This window comes from Hemitrygon akajei, chromosome 17 (assembly GCF_048418815.1).
Source record: "Hemitrygon akajei chromosome 17, sHemAka1.3, whole genome shotgun sequence".
Classification (NCBI taxonomy): Eukaryota; Metazoa; Chordata; class Chondrichthyes; order Myliobatiformes; family Dasyatidae; genus Hemitrygon; species Hemitrygon akajei.
In genome coordinates this window covers 70,281,345-70,301,072 of record NC_133140.1, presented here as the reverse complement: position 1 = coordinate 70,301,072, position 19,728 = coordinate 70,281,345, and the positions used below count along the sequence as shown (strand labels likewise).

The 19,728-nt window shown below is 40.6% G+C and overlaps 1 protein-coding gene across 2 annotated transcripts; it reads left to right on the top strand.

Annotated features, from left to right (window-relative positions):
- The first annotated feature begins 286 nt into the window (after positions 1-286).
- foxf1 (forkhead box F1) lies at positions 287-5,663 on the top strand. 2 transcript variants are annotated; one of them, XM_073070358.1, is made up of 2 exons: positions 287-1,687; positions 3,982-5,663. In XM_073070358.1, the coding sequence occupies exons 1-2, from the start codon at positions 706-708 to the stop codon at positions 4,140-4,142; spliced, it is 1,143 nt and encodes a 380-aa protein (XP_072926459.1). In that variant the 5' UTR covers positions 287-705; the 3' UTR covers positions 4,143-5,663. The 2 variants fall into 2 exon arrangements, with proteins under 2 accessions (XP_072926459.1, XP_072926458.1); XM_073070357.1 differs by having other exon boundaries at positions 292-1,687; positions 3,979-5,663.
- Positions 5,664-19,728: the final 14,065 nt, after the last annotated feature.

The following is a 19,728-nucleotide window of genomic DNA, read 5'->3' as shown; positions in this document are numbered from 1 at the left end:
TCTCTCTCTCTCTCTCTCTCTCTCTCTCTCTCTCTCTCTCTCTCTCTCTCTCTCTCTCTCTCTCTCTCTCTCTCTCTCTCTCTCACACACACACACACACACACACACACACACACACACACACACACACACACACACAAAGAAGGACAGTCAGGCACAGAGATTGATTTTTCCCCTCACCCCACCCACCCCCAATAAAAAGCTGGTTCGGTCTACGTAGATACCAGATCAAATCGGTAATGAAGGCGGGTGTTGAATCCTTTAACAGCCCACCAGTCCTGACCGAGGTGGGAGGGGGTGGGGGTCGGGGCGTGGAGTTTCTTGTTCCTTACGTCTGACAGCCGAGAGGCTCGAGTCGCTGATGACAAGAGATAAGTAAACGCGATCTCTTTGGCGTGGCAGATCCCAGAACAACTGCGATGAAAAGCTACTCCACATCTCGGCGACCTTTGCAAAGGGCTTCAGAACTGAAGAAATAACCGTGCCGGGGGAAGGGCTTCCTCCTTCGCGCTTTCAACAACTACAGTGATACTATTTTTTTTATTTTTCGGGGGAATCCGGATATTTCCGAACCAAGAGGAAGCTTTATTTTAAGAGCAAGAAGTTTGAAGATTTGGAAATAGCGAAGGAAACGGCTTGAGTCAAGAGTTTGGCGGACCCGCGATTTCGGTTTCAAGTGACTTGCTTGCTGAGAATTGTTCTTAAATGACGGCCGAGGTTCAGCAGCCGCCGGCTCACAGCACGGCCCAGAGCAGTCCCATGTCTGCGGGAATGGAAAAGCCCAACAATCAGAGCTCTGTGATGGAATCAGCGACTTCCACCACCAAAACTAAGAAAACAAACGCGGGCGTACGGCGCCCAGAGAAGCCGCCGTACTCCTACATAGCCCTGATTGTTATGGCCATACAAAGCTCTCCAACCAAGAGGCTGACGCTCAGCGAAATCTACCAGTTCCTTCAGAGCCGGTTCCCCTTTTTTCGAGGCTCTTACCAAGGCTGGAAGAACTCGGTACGTCACAACCTTTCCCTGAATGAGTGCTTCATTAAACTGCCCAAGGGTCTGGGCAGACCGGGCAAAGGCCATTACTGGACCATTGACCCCGCCAGCGAGTTCATGTTTGAGGAGGGCTCCTTTAGAAGGAGACCGAGGGGTTTTCGCAGGAAGTGCCAAGCTCTTAAACCAATGTACAGCATGGTGAACGGATTGGGATTCAACCATATCCCAGAGACCTATAACTTCCAGGGGTCAAGAGGACCCATTTCGTGTGCTCCAAACGGACTCTCTCTAGATAGCAGTATAAGCATGATGAATGGACATCTGCCCAGCAACGTCGACGGGATGAGTTTACCCGGACATTCTGTCTCTCACCTCTCCTCCAACAATGGTCACTATATGGGAAGTTGTACGGGATCTTCCGTAGGAGATTACCCCAACCACGCCGACAGCTCGGTGTCCGCGTCTCCCTTGCTGACCGGCGGCGGGGTGATGGACTCACACTCCATGTACACTACCTCGACTTCAGCGTGGGCTCCGTCGGCCTCCGCCCTCAACAACGGGCCTTCATATATCAAACAGCAGCCCCTCTCGCCGTGCAACCCGTCGGCGAATCTAACTTCAAACCTGCAAGCGCACTCTCTAGATCAGTCCTATTTACATCAGAATAGCCACAACACTGCCGATATACAAGGTACAAAGTCATTGTGTTATAGCTAAACAATAGCAGATATATAAACTTTACTGTGCAAAGGTTACTGTAACGAGATCTATTGCGACTGACAGTAATCTGTGTCTATAATTTGAGTCAGGTATTTAAGAATGTTCATACATTGTTGCAGTCTGATCAAAGTTGTGAAAGAGAGCAGATTATTTAACTATTGTGGCGAGACGGGTTAACCTGAATATATGGAATATCTGCATCAGAATCACATACGTACAATATAATCGTTTCCTGGTTATTATAAATATTCATTATAAATCATTATTTGAGGAAGATCTTGAGCGGAAATATTAAGGGAAAACAGAAAAATATTATTAATAAACATTAAATTAATGAATGTAAGGGGTTAAATCAGAATTCTACAGCTCGGCTTCGTTTATAACCAGTAGTTACTGAAAGATTTTTTTTTGTTTCTGTGAAAGGTAATTCCAAGGCTCAAAAGATTTCCCCAAATCGCTGGAAAAAAAACACGATGTTGTTTGAAGTCTAGTTAGATTTGGTCACTCTGATAAAGGTCAAAAATCAGCCTGAGCGAAACACAAATTTAAGAAGTTTTCGAACGCAGGCTTACTCCCGAGTATTATTGGTTGGCGATGCGCCAGTAAGATTAATTAGGAAAATGATAGAGCCTGGGATTGAGTTGTTTTCTTGTAGAAGAGTTTCAAAAGTGTCATTAAGTTAAGGAAGTGAGTTGTTTTTGCTTCCTCTCCCCACACGTAATTGGTTATTGGCTGGAATAAATAACAAGAATAAACCGCCCTTTGTTTTTCCAACAAATTCCAAAACTTAGTCAAAGAAAACATCTCGATGCCATCCCCGCAGAGACAGTGTTTACTGCGGTGCCAACTCGACGGCAATAACAACATCAGAATGCAGAGAGCCGACTCCCCGCCGCAGAAGCCGTCTATTGGGGATTCGCAGCCTGGAGCTCAGCGCCAAAGTAACCCTGCCTGCAGCACGATTAACTGTGTGAATCTGCAGTGTCGTGGGTGGATGGGGGTGGTGCGGGGGGGAAAGCCACTCTGCTGTTGCACAATATCCCGTTCCCAATCACCCCGAGAACAGACCCCTTTTTTGTGTGTAAAAAAAACCCTGTGCTGTGGATCTGAAATAAGCAGCAAAAATCTGGTAGCAAATAAACAGATTCCAAGTTTTTTTTTATAAACCTAAAGATTATTTAATTGCAGCTTGCAAAATCCAACCGAAAGGCATTTCTACCAAACCGGTTTATTTGCCTGTGACAGGCACCATATTAACCCACGCACTAGGAGGATACAGTTCCCAGTAGCCTACAGTCAATTGCTGATTTTAGCTGTAGATACTTGTGAATCAGTGCAGTGAGATGAAATTAAATCCAGAAGTCGTTTATATTGTGAATTATCTTGCACATATTACAGTGATTATCGGCGTGATGTCACGTTAGAGCCGCGTAATTAAATTAACAAGTGGCGCGATTGCACTAAAATGAGCAAATATGTAGATAAGACGGCTACATGCAATTTCTAAAAGCTAATTAGCTTAAGCGCCCGCTAAAATTTCGAGCATGACGATTTTTAAAAATATTACAGTTAATGGAATAATATGAATTTAAGTAGCTGTTCGGTTAAACATATATTTCAGAAATCTTGCCTACATGCTAATTGGAACTCAGTTAAGGCCTACAGAAGTCATTGCAATTAATTTGGAGTATATTTTTGGAGGAATATAACATAATTTCATGGTTCACTAAAACAGTGTAACAGGCTAAATTAAGTTCACCGATTCGGTGACTATGACAGTAAAAAAAAATCGTCAATAATTGGGAGAGGTTTGGCTCGGTTATAAAGTGTGCGTCGACATAAACCGCGAGAAAACGGCGGGAGAAACGAAGATGCCAAGTGCAGCATTCCAATAATTACCAGTGTGTTGAACGCCACTGAACCGTCAGAATAATGATGACCTTCAAGCTTATGAATATAGTTCTAAGAAATAACTCATCACTAATTTCAAGTGGTGAGATCTGCCAACCAGTTCTGTCTTGCAGTTAACGTTTAAACTGCAAATACGCGATTTTAAAAGCAAACCCTTATTTAACAAGTTCAGGGCCTATCATGCTTTGGGAATGGATTTGCTTGTCTTGGTCAACTAATTCTATACTTGGCGTACTTACTTTATTTGGAAGAGCCGCTCTTTTGTAAACTTAAGACTACAAATGTTATATTAACAGAAGTATTATACTTAAACCATTTCCTCATTGGTGTGTTTTGCCCTGTTTTATTTAGCAGGAATCCCGCGATATCACTCGCAGTCTCCCAGCGTGTGCGATAGGAAAGAATTTGTCTTCTCTTTCAACGCCATGACGTCCCCTTCGATGCATCCGTCAACGAATGGATCTTACTATCATCAGCAAATGACTTACCAAGATATCAAACCTTGTGTAATGTGATACTCAGTGGAATAGATTTCCCCTGCCTTGCACTGCAATGGTCTTCATCTGCAGCAGCAGTGTGTTCCTGTCTATATAAACTTTATTTTGGTCCTTATTTAAAGAAATAAGTGGATCCAGGATTATTGCTAGAGGGAGAAAGAGAGAGAGAGAGAGAGAGAGAGAGAGAGAGAGATACGATCTGTGAAGGCACTTTCAGCGAAGCTCAATCTAAATAGTTACTATTTATTCTAAATGTTAGCTAACCTTCATACAGGACACTAAATAGTCTCCAAAACCGTGAATTTTGCTGGCAATATTTGTTTTGTATAGATTTGTCATTTAATGTAAATCGAACATAACAATTTTAACTAAAAAGGAACATTCTTTTTTAAAAAATTGAATATGTATTGGAAAATACATATTTAGCTTTTTTTTGCTCTTTGGAAGGATTTGGAAGCAGTATTGTGACACATTTTTAACCTAATCTTATGCACTGTATACAATGTAATTCATGTGAATTTATAGAGGTTTGTATCTAAAGTAGATGGCCTAAAGGATGTGTCCTTTTATTCCGTGTAAGAGGTCTACATGATATTGTATAATTCTGTAAAATAAAATAAAACCTGGCATGCAGTTTTCATAGCCTGGAATGAGTATTGTAGTTAATACCACAAGCGGTGCGTGTGTGGACCCACCACAGTCCGCTGTACTCCTGAGGAGCTGCGTAACTAAAACTGTAGAGCTTCAAACTTGACATTTCAGACACGGGCATAATTTATTTGAAAGCCAGTTCCTCACGGATTATCAGTGTTATTTAAATCTGTAATTGTCACATAAATAAACAGCGGATTCAAAAACAACCCTCTTAAGTAGAAAGTTCCGAGATTTTTATTTAATTAGGAAGATTGAAAAATTTGGAACGTCTATTTTAAATCAAAGTAGAAATGAAATCCTGATGCAGACTGTCTCTACAGTTGCTAGAAATTTCTATATGTGCGGAACATAGACAGTGCACTATTGTCATTTACACCCACTCTAGTGTGACTCTTGCATAACACTGAAATATCTCTGAGGTCTATGGTCACAGAGCTGTAACTATTATTAAGTACACAACAGAACGTTGATGTGTATGTATTTTATGCTTTTATTTTGAACAAAATGTGCCATTTAAGAAATATACTTTCCAAGGATGTGGATGTAGTTGTATTAAACTTAAAAGCGTTGTAATCATTGTTTCCAGTTCCACTTCGATGTGAGTTAGCATCGTTTCTTCAACTTTTGCCCAATATTTTCCAATATTCTTGCAGTACTGGTCACACATCGGTGACAGTACTGAAGGTATTTTAAGTATTGAATATTTTTAAAGTTACTGATGTAAATAGATTGTTAAATTTATAAACGGATTATTCATCGTTTGTTCTAAGTTGCTGACATCACATTTGAATTTATATCTACATTTATTTCCGTACATTTGTGTATCTTCTGAGGAGAAATGTAATCTGTATATATATGGAAATTAAAATTATAAAATGGTGCTTATCTGAGAGTTAAAATGTTCAGAAACGTCCCCGACAAACTGGAAACAAAACTTTGTAAATTAGTGGGTCACAACGGGCGAACCATGGAGCCCTGTGGTTTGAGGCAAAACTTTCAGTGCGAACAGAGGCAATCAATGTACGGAACTGGAGAAAATTTGTTCTGCAGCGCCATCGCGTGGCTCTACGCGTTAGCCCTTCTGACCTATACTTTTCTCATCTATGGGCATCTTCAACCACTTATACATCTATGGTACCTTTAATAGGGTAAAATATCCCTAGACGCTGCGCAGGAATATTATAAGACAGTAACTTGCATACAGCTGAAGAAGTCATTGGTGTGATTGAAGAGGAAGGTTTTCAAGAGGAAACAGACATAATGGAAGGGATAAGTTTAGCGAGTGGAATTCCCGTAGCAGAAGGTATATATCCAATAAGCGAGTCTACTATTGCACAGGTTTGAAATCAAGTTAACATTGGCAGATTGTAAAATGATACTTATATGTGTCAAATCTGTGTGCGTCTGATGAAAACTTGCAATCACATAATCCACCCAGTAAGAATCAGAAAGACCTTGAATGTGTTTGTTATGTTAAGTTCCTTTTTAAGTTCTGCTCTTAATGGGAAGGCGGGTGACAATGTGATAAGGTAAATGGTTTGCTGTTACTCAGTACTGTTTGAAAGCAGTATTTTAACTGGGCTGTTGTATTCGAAGCAAAAGTGGCGGAGAAAATTATGCATGTGCGTTCGCCAGTTCGCAGTTTTCGACTGGTTTCTCTTCAGCAGAGTTTCTGAAAGCTGTCTTTGTCGGCATTTAGAGAGGATGATTCAATGTATCCCACTTTACTTTATCCATCATAATACTGGGATGAAAATCGAGAACCAGCCAGGACCGAAGTAGGAAACCCTCACATATAAATGTACAAAATATGTCAAGGCCTGCTAGACCCCTTGCAAACCTCTCGATGCATTCTATCAGCCCACCTGAATCCTAGGATCTGATGATATTGATAGCGAGAGTGAATTGGCGGAAGTGACGCAGCTCAGCAGCTGGGGTTCAATCTTCGCCTCTAATGTTGTCTAGACGGTGTTTGCAGATCCCCCGATGCCTGCACGGGTTTGTCTTTTGGGTGTTTCCATTTCCTCCCGGTCACACAGATTCATTGGCTACTAATTGTACCCAGTGAGTGGTAGAATCTGGGGTGGGGGAAGTTGACAGGAACGTGGAGAGAGCAAATCCGGAAAACAGTAGAGGGAGGGAGTATACTCTGTGAGCCAGCATTGATTCGATGGGCCGACGCTGCCTCCTTCAATATCATCAGTAAATGTGATTATATCTTGCACTAAGGATTCTTCGGGGAATTTATCTGTTTCAACTGCATTTGCAACGTCTTATTGTCAATTTACTAATTCCTCCCAGATAGTTTCAAAGTGATTTAGTGAATGTACAGTTTAAACTAAAATACTAAGTAAAATTTTAGGATACTTAATTAAAGAGAAAATACTAGATATACTCAGCAGAACAGGCAACATCTGTGAAGTTAACATTCTGAATTAATAATCTATTATCAATTCTGAAAGGTCATTGAACTGAAAATGTTAATTCAGGCTTCTGCTACCTGGAATGATTTGCTTCTGAAGTACAATAATTGCAGTTATTAAATATACTAATTGAAATTTCAGTTGCTATAAAACTGTGTTTAAAGATAACCCTTTAGTTTGATCATACATTACAATATTTACTATATTTTTTTAATTTGTCTGATTTTACATAAGACTCCTGCAACAACCTTACCTCACTCACAATTGTCAGTTTGGGAATTTGAGGGTCTTAATTAGTGACTCAAGTATATGATGGGAAGCTGCTATTCTAGCGCTTAGGGAGCACTGTATTTCAAAGATGATGATTCTTGAATGAAAGATTAAAAATGCCCTTGCTCAAGCTGGTGTGCTGCATGTCAAAACACTGTTTGAAATGGAGCAAGAAGCTGTTCAGATATCCAGCCCATCACTCCAGACAGCGCCCCAACATGGGTTGTCTTCTAATTGTTGTTAGTTTTAGTTTGCAGAATTCTTAATGACAAAATGATTCAAAAAAGCAGAGAAGCAAAAGAACAAATAATAATTAAAAAAAACTAAATTTTACATAATGGCGCTGAAAAAATAGATTCAACACAGTGGAAATAAAGCCATAAAGTACAAATCGGGCAGCATCTGCAGAGAGTGTTGATATTTCAAATCAATGACCTTTTATCATGGCTAGTTCTGATCAAAGGTTACTGAACTGAAGTGCTATCTCCTGTACCTTTTGCCACTGAGAAACACATATTGTAGTACTTTTATCAATAGCTAAGAGAAGACATGAACAGTGTGTGAGATATTTACCAGACCGTGGACCTATGAAGAAGTTCCAGAATTATTTCTACAAACTTAGTATTTAATTCCTGATATTATGCAATTTGCTGACAAAGTGTGCCTACTTTTGTCCCAATAATGATCCTATGAAGTACCTTTTAAAGCACAGTAAGTATGCTCTTTAAATAAAAGTTTTTGTAGATAATCCTATCCATTACAACATGAGAACGTTTTTTAAAATGGTTGATAAAAAAAAAGATACTGGGGTCTGCATAGCATTTTGGAGTTCCCTACCTCAGATGCTATTGGAAAGGAAGGAGGAAGACCCAGGGTAATTGGATAAATTAAATAATCATACGTAATTGCCGCAATACACACAAAATTGAAAGTTCAAAATAAATTTATTATCAGAGTACATATACAAGCCTGAGATTCATTTTCTTGTAGGCATACTCAATAAATAGATAAATACATAAATAATACTCATAATGGAATCCATGAAAGATCACAGCAGCTTGGTCTGCACACACTGATGGCCGGTAGATGCAACACTAAGCATAGAACAAAGTAAACATATAATAATGCTGTCAGAAGAAGTTTCTTCCTGTGGAAAAGACCAACAGTAGTTGAGAAGACTCTTTCACTTAACTGGCCTGCCAACAACCTTTTAAACTAAATGCGTAAGCAAGCTGACTGAGCTGTCCTCAACAAGGAAATTCATTCCATGGAATTTATTGACAAATTTGTCTGAAAATGTTTTTTTTATAAGTAAACATAATTGCACTGCTTACGAGTTTTCTGATGTTGGTGAATCCCTATATAGCAGCAAACTAGCTGCTACAAATTTCACACAAAGATGCCAAAAATATGAGTATGGATCAAAGAGTTCAAATGACAGGATATAAACAGCCTTTTGGCCTACAGAACCTTTTTTTTTGCACAGCTTTTTACAAGCTCATCTGAAACGTTACTGTAACTGGAATTCCTCTAGGCTGGCCGAGCAATGCGCCTATTCTCATGCATTGTTTCAAGTCATTGGTGTACATGCCTTTAGCGAACAAGGCAATTAGCTCTAAAGTTCTGTCCTTTAAGACTTAAAGAGTATCTAACTATCTTAAAAGCATACATTCTGATTTTACTTTTGATCAAGAGAGCATCAATATCTCTCATTGCCACACGACATCAATTGCTTGCACGTTCCTCTGAGACATCATTAGGCCTCCTTGCCATACAAGGGTGATTATATACATGGAAGACTTTGTTGTGGTTGGTCACAAGGTAGAATGGGGTAGGCATGATAAAATTCAACTCACAGGCCACCTGTACTGAGCAGGCTAGAGTTTAACATTGAATGTGGGAGGAAGGGCAGGGACGGGGCAACTTGTTCACATCAATTTGATCCAGATGAAGGGCCTCAGCCTGAAACACCAGCTGTTTATTCACCTCTGTTGCCGTAGAAAAGCTGCATCTATCATCAAAGATGCTCACCACCCAGGCCATGCATTTTACTCACTGCTGCCATTAGGCAGAAGGTATACGTGCCTCAGGGCTCGCACCACTGGGTTCAAGAACAGTTACTACCCCTCAACCATCAGGCTCCTAAACAGAAGTGGATAATTACACTTAGCGACTCTTTTTTGTTATTTCATGCTCATTATTTATTGCTATTTATTTATATCTGCATTTGTACAGTTTGTTTACAGTTTTATAGATCCAATTTACAGTTGTGGTTCTATAGATATGCTAAGTATGCCCTCAGAAGGAGAATCTCAGGGCTGTATGTGGTGACATGTATGTACTGTACTCTGATAATAGATTTTACTTTGAACCTTTTCCATGGATGCTGCCCGACTTGCAGAGTTCCAGCACTTTGTGCATGATGCTCAGTATGTCCAGTATTTGCTGAATCACTTGTGTAAATATATTGGTCCCTTCAATAATGCCCAAAGGTGGTCTGGTGCCCCGAATGGTGAGGAAAACAGCCAGCTGAACCAAATGTAAGGCTGCTTTACTCTGTAATGGGGCCTTCGAACATTATGGGACATAAAGATATTAGATAGCAAGGTTTATCTTACACCATACTGACATAGTCCTCAACCTGTGCTGAGTGAATTAATTAAGATTGTTTACACTATTATTAGCAAGAGCTGTGATGTGAAAGTTTCTCAGTCAATGCCACTCTATATTAAAATAAGCATTATTAATAATTTAATGCTTTGAAAACATAGAAACATTGAAAACCTACAGCACAATACAGGCCCTTCGGCCCACAAAGCTGTGCCGAACATGTCCCTACCTTAGGAATTACTAGGCTTACCCATAGCCCTCTATTTTTCTAAGCTCCATGTACCTATCCAAAAGTGTCTTAAAAAACCCTATTGTATTGGCCTCCACCACCGTTGCCGGCAGCCCATTCCACGCAATCACCATTCTCTGAGTAAAAAACTTACCCCAACATCTCCTCTGTACCTACTCCCCAGCACCTTAAACCTGTTTCCTCTTGTGGAAAAAAGCCTCTGACTATCCACACGATCAATGCCTCTCGTCATCTTATACACCTCTATCAGGTCACCTCTCATCCTCCGTCGCTCCAAGTAGAAAAGGCCGAGTTCACTCAACCTATTCTCATAAGGCACGCGCCCCAATCCAGGTAACATCCTTGTAAATCTCCTCTGCACCCTTTCTATGGCTTCCACATCCTGTAATGAGGCAACCAGAACTGATCACAATACTCCAAGTGGGGTCTGATCAGGGTCCTATATAGCTGCAACATTACCTCTCGGCTCCTAAATTCAATTCCACGATTGATGAAGGCCAATACACCGTACACCTTCTTAACCACAGAGTCAACCTGCACAGCTGCTTTGAGCATTCTATAGACTTGGACCTCAGGATCCCTCTGATCCTCCACACTACCAAGAGTCTTATCATTAATACTATATTCTGCCATCATATTTGACCGACCAAAATGAGCCACTTCACACTTATCTGGATTGAAGTCCATCTGCCACTTCTCAGCCCAGTTTTACATCCTATCAATGTCCCGCTGTAACCTCTGACAGCCCTCCACACTATTCACAACACCTCCAACCTTTGTGTTATCAGCAAACTTACTAACCCATCCCTCCACTTCCTCATCCAGGTCATTTATAACAGTCATGAAGAGTAAGATCCCCAGAATAGATCCCCGAGGCACACCACTGGTCACTGGCCTCCATACAGAATATGACCCATCTACAACCACTCTTTGCCTTCTGTGGGCAAGCCAGTTCTGGATCCACAAAGCAATGTCCCCTTGAATCCCATGCCTCCTTACTTTCTCTTACAAAAAACATTTCATTGAGAACAACAACATTTTAACTGCACTTTGTAATGCCTAAAATCATTATTAGAAACCATCTGGAGATAAAGAAATATTCTGCTACATTGCTTTTGGCACATGCCAGCAGTGTGTTTTTCAGTAATTGTGTCCCCAGATTCTAACTTTCCTGTATTAAAGTCAACAGAGAAAAAAAAAATAGGTTGGGAGATGGTTGGTTTGAAGAAGATAAGGGGAGATAATTATGTGAGTTCCCAAGATGTAACAGAAAACAAGTATCTCCCAAGATCCTAAAATCCTTCAGATTCAATTTGCTAAAACTTATATGAAATAAATGTACGCTCCTTACTGTTTGTGCTTGTTAGCCAACTGAAAAGCTGCCAACGCAGAGAAATAAATGGAACAACGCTCTGCTGGACAGCTGTCAAATGGAAAGCCCTTTCTTTGAGCTGAGACCTACAGGCCATTCGACTCACCAGAAAGCTGTGTTGTTTAACAACCAAACAGGACTGAGAACAGTTTCAAACTATGAGTTAATGCTGGCATCCTACCAGTAATGAAGAAATACAATATTAGGGCTATTGAGAAAGTGAATCTCAAAGTAGTATATAGTGACATGTACATGCTTTGATAATAAATTTACTTTGAATTTGCTTTGAACTTTGATCACACAGTACAAAGGATTGAAGAATTCATTCTGACAGAAATTTTACTGTTGCACCTTACTGAAACATATGTTAGAAGGCCTCTGAACATTTCCTTAAAGGAAAAGTGGAGTGATGCCCTATTCTGAACAAATAATTTTTCCAACAAAAACTAATTATTTTGGCACAATGTTTATCAAGAGTATTAATTAGTTATTTTGACAGAATGTATTTCCAATTGTCAGGATCACTCCCTTTCACTCTGGAACAGATTGAAGACAGCCTCTCCTCAGAGCAGGTTGGATTTTTTAGCATAAAATAGGATCTTAAAGCAGTATTCCTCCCCAGCAACAAAAACTAGAAATTGCTGGTGATAAGCAATTTAACGATACTGTTTGATAACTGATTTTCCACAGGAGATTTTCATTCATTTTAAATGCATGGTCAGAAAGTCACCGGTGATGTTTGTGTTGAGATATTACTGTTGTCCTAGAATAATTGTTAATTTTATAAGAGATGATTAAGCTAAACACCTAATCAGTATTATGCATAGAACTGCAATCATCAATGAATATTTTCTGATGTAATATTTTGACCCAAAATGTCAACAATTCCTCCCCCCACCCCACATGGAGTCCCTCCAGCAGATTGTTTGTTCCTTTATCTTCCAGCAACTGTAATTTTCTTTTGTCTCCAATGAATATTTCCTGTTCGGATTCTACAATTAGTTATAAATGGGAGCCAACTAGAGAGTAAATCTAGTTCACTATTTGGAATTTGTGAAAATATGTTTGATCCCAAATGACACAATGTCTTATATCTTGTGATTTCTTTATTACTTGCTGCCTATTAACCTGCTGCTGTTTAGGGCAGTGATGAAGGTCCTCCATCTCTGGCAGTGTTCAGACCTTCCTTCATCATGTCAACAGGTTCCTCTGGGTTTTCACTACTGTGTGTCATACAAGCCCCAGCTGGAGACCCAGGAATACCATCACCCTCAGGAGTAGATGGAGCTTGTCAGCCTGGGAAGGCAGTCCATCTAAGAGAGGGAAAACTCTGATTTCAAACCTCCGTTGTATTGCGGCCATACCCACTCATGGGAAAGGCTTCGGGAGTAAACCCTGAGGACAAATCTGGAGCTGGAGTCCCTAAGGCAGTCTGACGTTGTCTTCAACCTCGTTCTGGCAACTCCTGCGACGTCACTGGTGCCAAGCTGTATCGGCCCTTGCCCTTCCCCTGGACAACATCGGTGGCATGGAGAGGGGAGACTTGCTGCTTGGGCAACAGCCGGTCTTCCATACAACCTTGCCCAGGCCTGCGCCCTGGAGAAGACTTCCCAGCGCAGATCCATGGTCTCGCGAGACTAATAGATGCCATACAGATGTAGAAGGACTGTTTCTGTAAAAGTATGTTTTACCCATCAATGTTGTTAACCCTGAACTGAACCCCCCCCACCCCCGAACCTGGAAGACCGGTGGGCCACTCTTAGTCTGGCCTCTACCGTTTGACCTGTTTGACAAGGATGAACCTACCAAGAGCCAAAGCACAATACCCGGACTCCAACCAACATGGCTCTCTGGGTCATTGAGGCATGCAAGCCTCCAAACTCTATGACAAGATTATGATCCTCTTAGAGGGATTTCTTTATAATCAGGGTTAAAACTTGGTGAAATATGTATCCTAACATACTTCCCATAAAAAAGCTGCTCAACATTCGAAGGAACAGAATTATGGGAAGTAGGTTAGGGAACATACTTCTCCAATTTTAACTTCTCGCAATAGCAATGTGTGGGTGTGAGAGGTTATAGATGGTTGCATTTTGTTCGACATTAAGGAGGGGCTCCGTGTTCTGAAAGGGTAAAGAGGATGATCTGGGAGACATCATTTGGTGCTGTTCTAAAAATAATCAGAACCTCACTTCTCCATGGTAGTCTTAACATAGTAGTTGCTCCAAACAGCTTTGCAGAGGCATACAGTAAAAGCAGCCCAAGCTGAGTGAGCACAGATACCCAAGGCCATGTGGAAAATGCCGAACATTAAGAGGGATTTTAAATTGCAAATTGGAAGATGGAGAAACAAAAAATATCAGGAAGACCTAATAAGATTAATTATGAAATGCACACAAACTTATCCATTTGTAATGAGTAGACCTGTATTACAAGCCCAGTTATATTACTGAGTATGTAATACATTATCATTCCTTAACAAGAGAAAATCTGCAGGTGCTGGAAATCCAAGCAGCATCTATGGAAAAGAATACAGTCAACATTTTGGGCTGAGACCCTTCAGTACTACTGGCTACTTTCCATTAATAAGAGCTATTGTATGTCATATTTATTTTACTTACACGATGAGAACTCTACTAGCTGGGCTAGGATTTATTGTCCATCTTTAATTATCCTGCAAGATGTGATGATGATCTGTACCTCAGTCTTTGCAGAACCAGTGTTGTACAGTAGAGTGTTTTAGAATTTAGATATGCTAACAATGAAGGAAGGGAGGATGATGTTTGACTTTGATAAGGCCTTCCAGATGAGAATGCTTCAGTGAACTGTTGCTTTTATCCTTCCTGATACTGAAGATTACTCATTGCTGTTTCAATAACAAGCCCTGAACCCTCCCAGAGATGGAGGGCCTTTGTTGGTGCCCTGAACAACACTGTAAGTACTGAAGATTACTGATTTCAGATGTATGATCAGAGTGGCTTTGGTGAACGTTGTCATAAAAATATGTTTGAAGGTGCACTCCACAATCACATTGTACCAGTGGCGAAGCAAGTGAAAGATTACTGAAATGAATGGAGGCCTATCAAACAGCCTCCTTGCCCCCCAGTAGTGTTGAGTGTTATTACAGTGGAATAAAATGTCATGCGAGTGAGAAATACTGTGTACTCTCTTCAGCAGGGTGGGGATTGGAAGGATTTAAAGAAGACAGGAGATGAACTGGACCATACAAGACTGTAGGTGTCACAACCACAGGTTCAGCAGCGCAGCAGATACGGCAATTGCACTTGTAAATATGCATGTGTCAGCTAATTATTGTTTCATTGTGATGGTATTTAACTCCATTCTTGTTGCCTTAGCACTTGTTGAGACTTGAGCAAAGTACAGCAATGTTTCGCTGCCTACTTGCAACATGCCTTCCTGTGAATTTGGACTGTCGAGTTAACTAACTCTGGAGTCTAGCACTATTAGTTTTATATTTAGTTATTCCTTTTAGCCGCAGTGTTGGCTTTGTTTTCCATTTGAGAGTTTTAGTTAACAGCCCTGTTTGGCCTAGCGTTTATTGTTTTCTTTTCCTTCTAACTCTGTTTGCATTAAAGTCTGTGAACTATCAACTCACTATGATGTCTTTTGCTCCATATCTGAACATAATGACAGTAGCATCTTGTATCCAGCTACTTTTGTGCCGGGTGATGTAAATTTTCCAGTGATTAGAGACCCTCAGTACTTTGACAATGGAAGTTCCTTGATTCCTTGTCATCAACATCATCATCATTATTATATGTCATGTCGAATGACATGGGCAATCATGTTCTATACATGACCATGATTGTTCTTGGCAATTTTGTTTTCTACAGAAATGGTTTGCCGTTACCTTCTTCTGGGCGGTGTCTTTACAAGACAGGTGACCCCAGCCATTATCAATATTCTATGAGATTGTCTGTCTGCTGTCAGTGGTCGCATAACCAGGACTTGTGATATTCACCAGCCTCTCATATGACCCTTCACCACCTGCTCCCATGCCTTCATGTGACCCTGATTGGGGCAGTGGGGGTGCTAAGCAGGTGGTACGCCTTGCCCAAGGGTGACCTGCAGGCTAGTGGAGGGAAACAGTGCCTTACACCTCCTTTGGTAAAGGTGTATCTCCACCCCAACACCCAGATTTAATTATATATATAGGAAAATTGTGGACCTGTACTCTTCCAGGTTGAAGAAGAGGACGGGGAACATCATAAAGGACTCCTCCCATCCTGCGCACGGACTGTTTGATCTGCTTCCGTCTGGTAGGTGCTTCAGATCCCTCCAGACTAAGACTAATAGGCACTGGAGAAGTTTTTTCCCTACTGCGGTCACTTTGCTGAACAGTTAACTGCCGGTTAACTGTCGGCTAACTATTACTTGGATTGCACTACCTGTATGTATAATTTATATTTTCATTTATATCTATCATTATTATTGTTATGAGCAGAGAGACAACATCTGCCGGAAGTAAATTCCTTGTATGTGCATAGGTACTTGGCGATTAAAGTCTGATTCTGATTCTGATTCTGATTCTGAAATGTAGTGGCTTGTTTGAATACTATCAAGTGCAGTTTTTAAAGAAATAATTGGATAAATTAGGTTGAAAGTCTATTTGAAAGTTTCCTTTTTGAAAGTGAATTTACAGTGATTGAGAAACACTGCATTCTTCTACCACCACTCCACATTCCTTCTGCTGGGACTTCCACAGGATTTCCTTTGGTCAGGCCTGTAGCCCTGATTTCTTTGGGCCTTGGAGGTATGATAGACAACATTATCTCCTCCAAATTGCTCCAGAGGAGGTCTGAGAATTAATTGTGGATCAAGTTAGGCTGCAGGGATCTGGCATACATTGGCACTCATACATCCTAAATCAGTGATCGATGAGTTCCTACACTGATTTCTAATCCCACCAGGGTTTGGGTGAAGGAGTGGGGCAAGCACAGATATAGACACCCCCTCTCGATGATCCTCCACAAGCATCAAGCAGTTTAACGATGCGGATGTGCACACGTGTGTTTGCCCGTGAGTGCGTATTTTAGAACACCTCTGTGGAAATGCTCAACCTTAAATCCTTTGCAGGCTCCCTGCCCCCACACCTGGAGAGTGTGCTCAAACATTCCTCTCATACCTATGGAAGGGGTGTGCCCAGCAATCTTTTATTTATAACTAGCAGTCTTCCTCTATTACGAATCTTCATATTTGTCATGACTTAATTTATCACAATGGCCATTGTTCCTCTGAACTTTCCTGTCTTGTTCCTTCAAAGTACAAAATAGTGTGCTATCCAGGACATCCTTCCTCCCTTCAGCACTGCACAATTGCTTGTCCTTTGCTCATTCTTTCCTAACGCTTCATACCATGAACTTCCTATCCCTCCAGATTCCTTCCACCCACAGTGTGCAGTATTTAAAGAACTTGGGCATGATGCCATTCAGCTTTTAACTTTACTTGATCATCACTCTTGAGATTCGGTGGTACATTACTTAATGGACCTTGGCCTTGCTTTTCATTTCAGCGATGTTTCTCAGGCCTCTGCACTGTAGTACGCTCCATGGGTTGGATGTGAGGATTGATTTACTTCAGTCTGTGGTTAGTGGGTTGATATATGGGGAAGTTCCATTGTAACAAATAAGCTGCAGGTTCAAGGGTGCCCTTTGGTGGAGGAAATCTGCAATTGTTCTCAAAGTCCAAAGCAAATTTATTCTCAGAATCCGTATGTTTCACCATATACCATCCTGAGATTCATTTTCACGCAGGCATTCACGGTAGAAATGCAATAGAGTCAGTGAAAATCTGCACACAAAGATGGGCAATACACACAAAGTGCTGGAGCTCAGTAGGTCAGGCAGCCTCTATGAATGGGAATAAATCGTCAACATTTCAGCCCGAGACCCTTCATCAGAACTGCAGACAGACAATGCAAATACAAAATAATAATAATAATAATAATAATAATAATAACAACAACAACAACAATAATAATAATAATAATAATAATAATAATAATAATAATAATAATAATAATAATAAATAGTTCTGAAACATAAGTTGTAGAACCCTTGAAATTGATGGTGAAGACGTGGATGTGTGAGGACCTACAAGTACCCGGGGGTTCACCTGGATGACAGACTTGAGTGGAGCACCAACACAGAGGCTGTGTACAAGAAGGGCCAGAGTCACCTCTACTTCCAGAGAAGACTGAGGTCCTTTGGAGTATGCAGGCATCTCTGTCTGATGTCGCCAGTACAATCTTCTATGTGGTGGTGTGCTGGGGCAATGGTATCAACATGGGTAATGCCAACAGTCTCAATAAACTGATTAGAAAGGCTGGCTCTATAGGAGTCAAATTAGGCACACTGGAGGCTATGGTAGAACAAAGGGCCCTATAGAAAACGAGGTGAAAATTTTTCTCACCCTCTGCATGCGACCTTGGCTGAACAGAGGAGCACTTTAGTAAAAGACTAAGACAACTGTGCTGCTCCAAAGCGCAGTATATGAGGTAATTCTTACCCTTGGCCATTAGGTTCTATAATGTATCAACCTATAGCTGGGGTACAGAAGTGTGACCCCCTCCTGTTAGACTATTTGAGGTAAATTATTTTTATTCTTTGTTACTTCTCTTCTAATATTTGTGTATCAATGCACTTACAATGCTACTGTGACACGGTAATTTCCTTTGGAATTAATAAAGTACCTACCTATAGTGTGGATTCAGTACAATGTTGAGGTGGTTGAGATGAACAAAATTATCCATGCTGGTTCAGGAGTCCTTTAGGATTGATTCTGCTTTCTTGTGGCAGCGCTCTTTGTAGCTGCGCTCAATATCATGTCTGGTCTATGTCTGACTCGAGACCCAACATTAAATGCCCTCTGAAATGGCCTGGAAAGACATTCTGTTCAATGGATAACAAAGGGTAGACAGCAAAATGATGACCACATTGGCAACATTCACATTCTGTGAAACAAAAGGTTTTAGTATGAAAAAAGTGTGGGCTTTCTTCCGTCTCATGTAAGTATAGTAGATTCTTTAAATGACTGTGAGTTAATTCTGACTTTTCTGAGAGATATTTATCCTTCTGTCATGATTATAAAACAAAACAATCTGTTCAATATCACGTTACTGTTCATGGGAGCTTACTGTTTACACATTGATTACCATCCATTCTACAGTACTGTGCGTAAGTCTTAACCACCTTAGCCCAAAACTGCACAGTACTGTATTTGTCAATGTGGAGTGGAGATTGAATTTGTAAATCTGGCAGGGGCAAAGAATACTGGGCATAGCAAGGATGGAGTGCTGCAGGAATGGTGTGCGACAGGTGGCAGAGAAGGAGTGCCAAGAGCAGGTGGTGGTGCAGATGCAGATGCACCTACCTCTGCAACACCAGGCAATGATATTTGATTCCAAACAATTGGTCTTGCTGGTGCTTCCCACTCCCTCCCCTCTCCCTTCCCTTTTTCCCAACAATGATTCTCCTCTCCCTGTCCCCTTCCCACTCTCAGTCCACAATTGAGACCCATGTCAGAATCAGGTTTATCATCACACACATATACTGTATCATGAAAGTTGTTTTGTTTTCTGGCAACAGTACAGTGCAATACATAAAATTACTACAATACTGCGCAGAAGTATTATACACCCTCGCTATCTATCTATCTATCTATCTATCTATCTATCTATCTATCTATCTATCTATCTATCTATCTATCTATCTATCTATCTATCTATCTATCTATATATATATATATATATATATATAGATATATATGTATGCCTAAGACCTTTGCACAGTGCTGTACATTACAATAGTCACCACAATCCAGAATACTTCATTAGCCTTACAACTTTGGGATAGTATGAAGCCTCTGAAGCATTTTAGAAAGCCAAGTCTTTATTTCTGTTTCAGTTAATGAAGCAGATGATACATTCTCAACTCCCATTCTTCACAACCCTCTAAGTTTTATTTTTCATTCTCTTTAATATGAAATCTAAAATCGGATTTCTAT

Bases quoted from the DNA above. Each gene is read 5' to 3' on its own strand.
- foxf1 (XM_073070357.1), top strand. From the start codon at position 706: ATGACGGCCGAGGTTCAGCAGCCGCCGGCTCACAGCACGGCCCAGAGC. The intron at 1,688-3,978 runs GTACAAAGTCAT...TGTTTTATTTAG, and splicing joins CAACACTGCCGATATACAAG to CAGGAATCCCGCGATATCAC.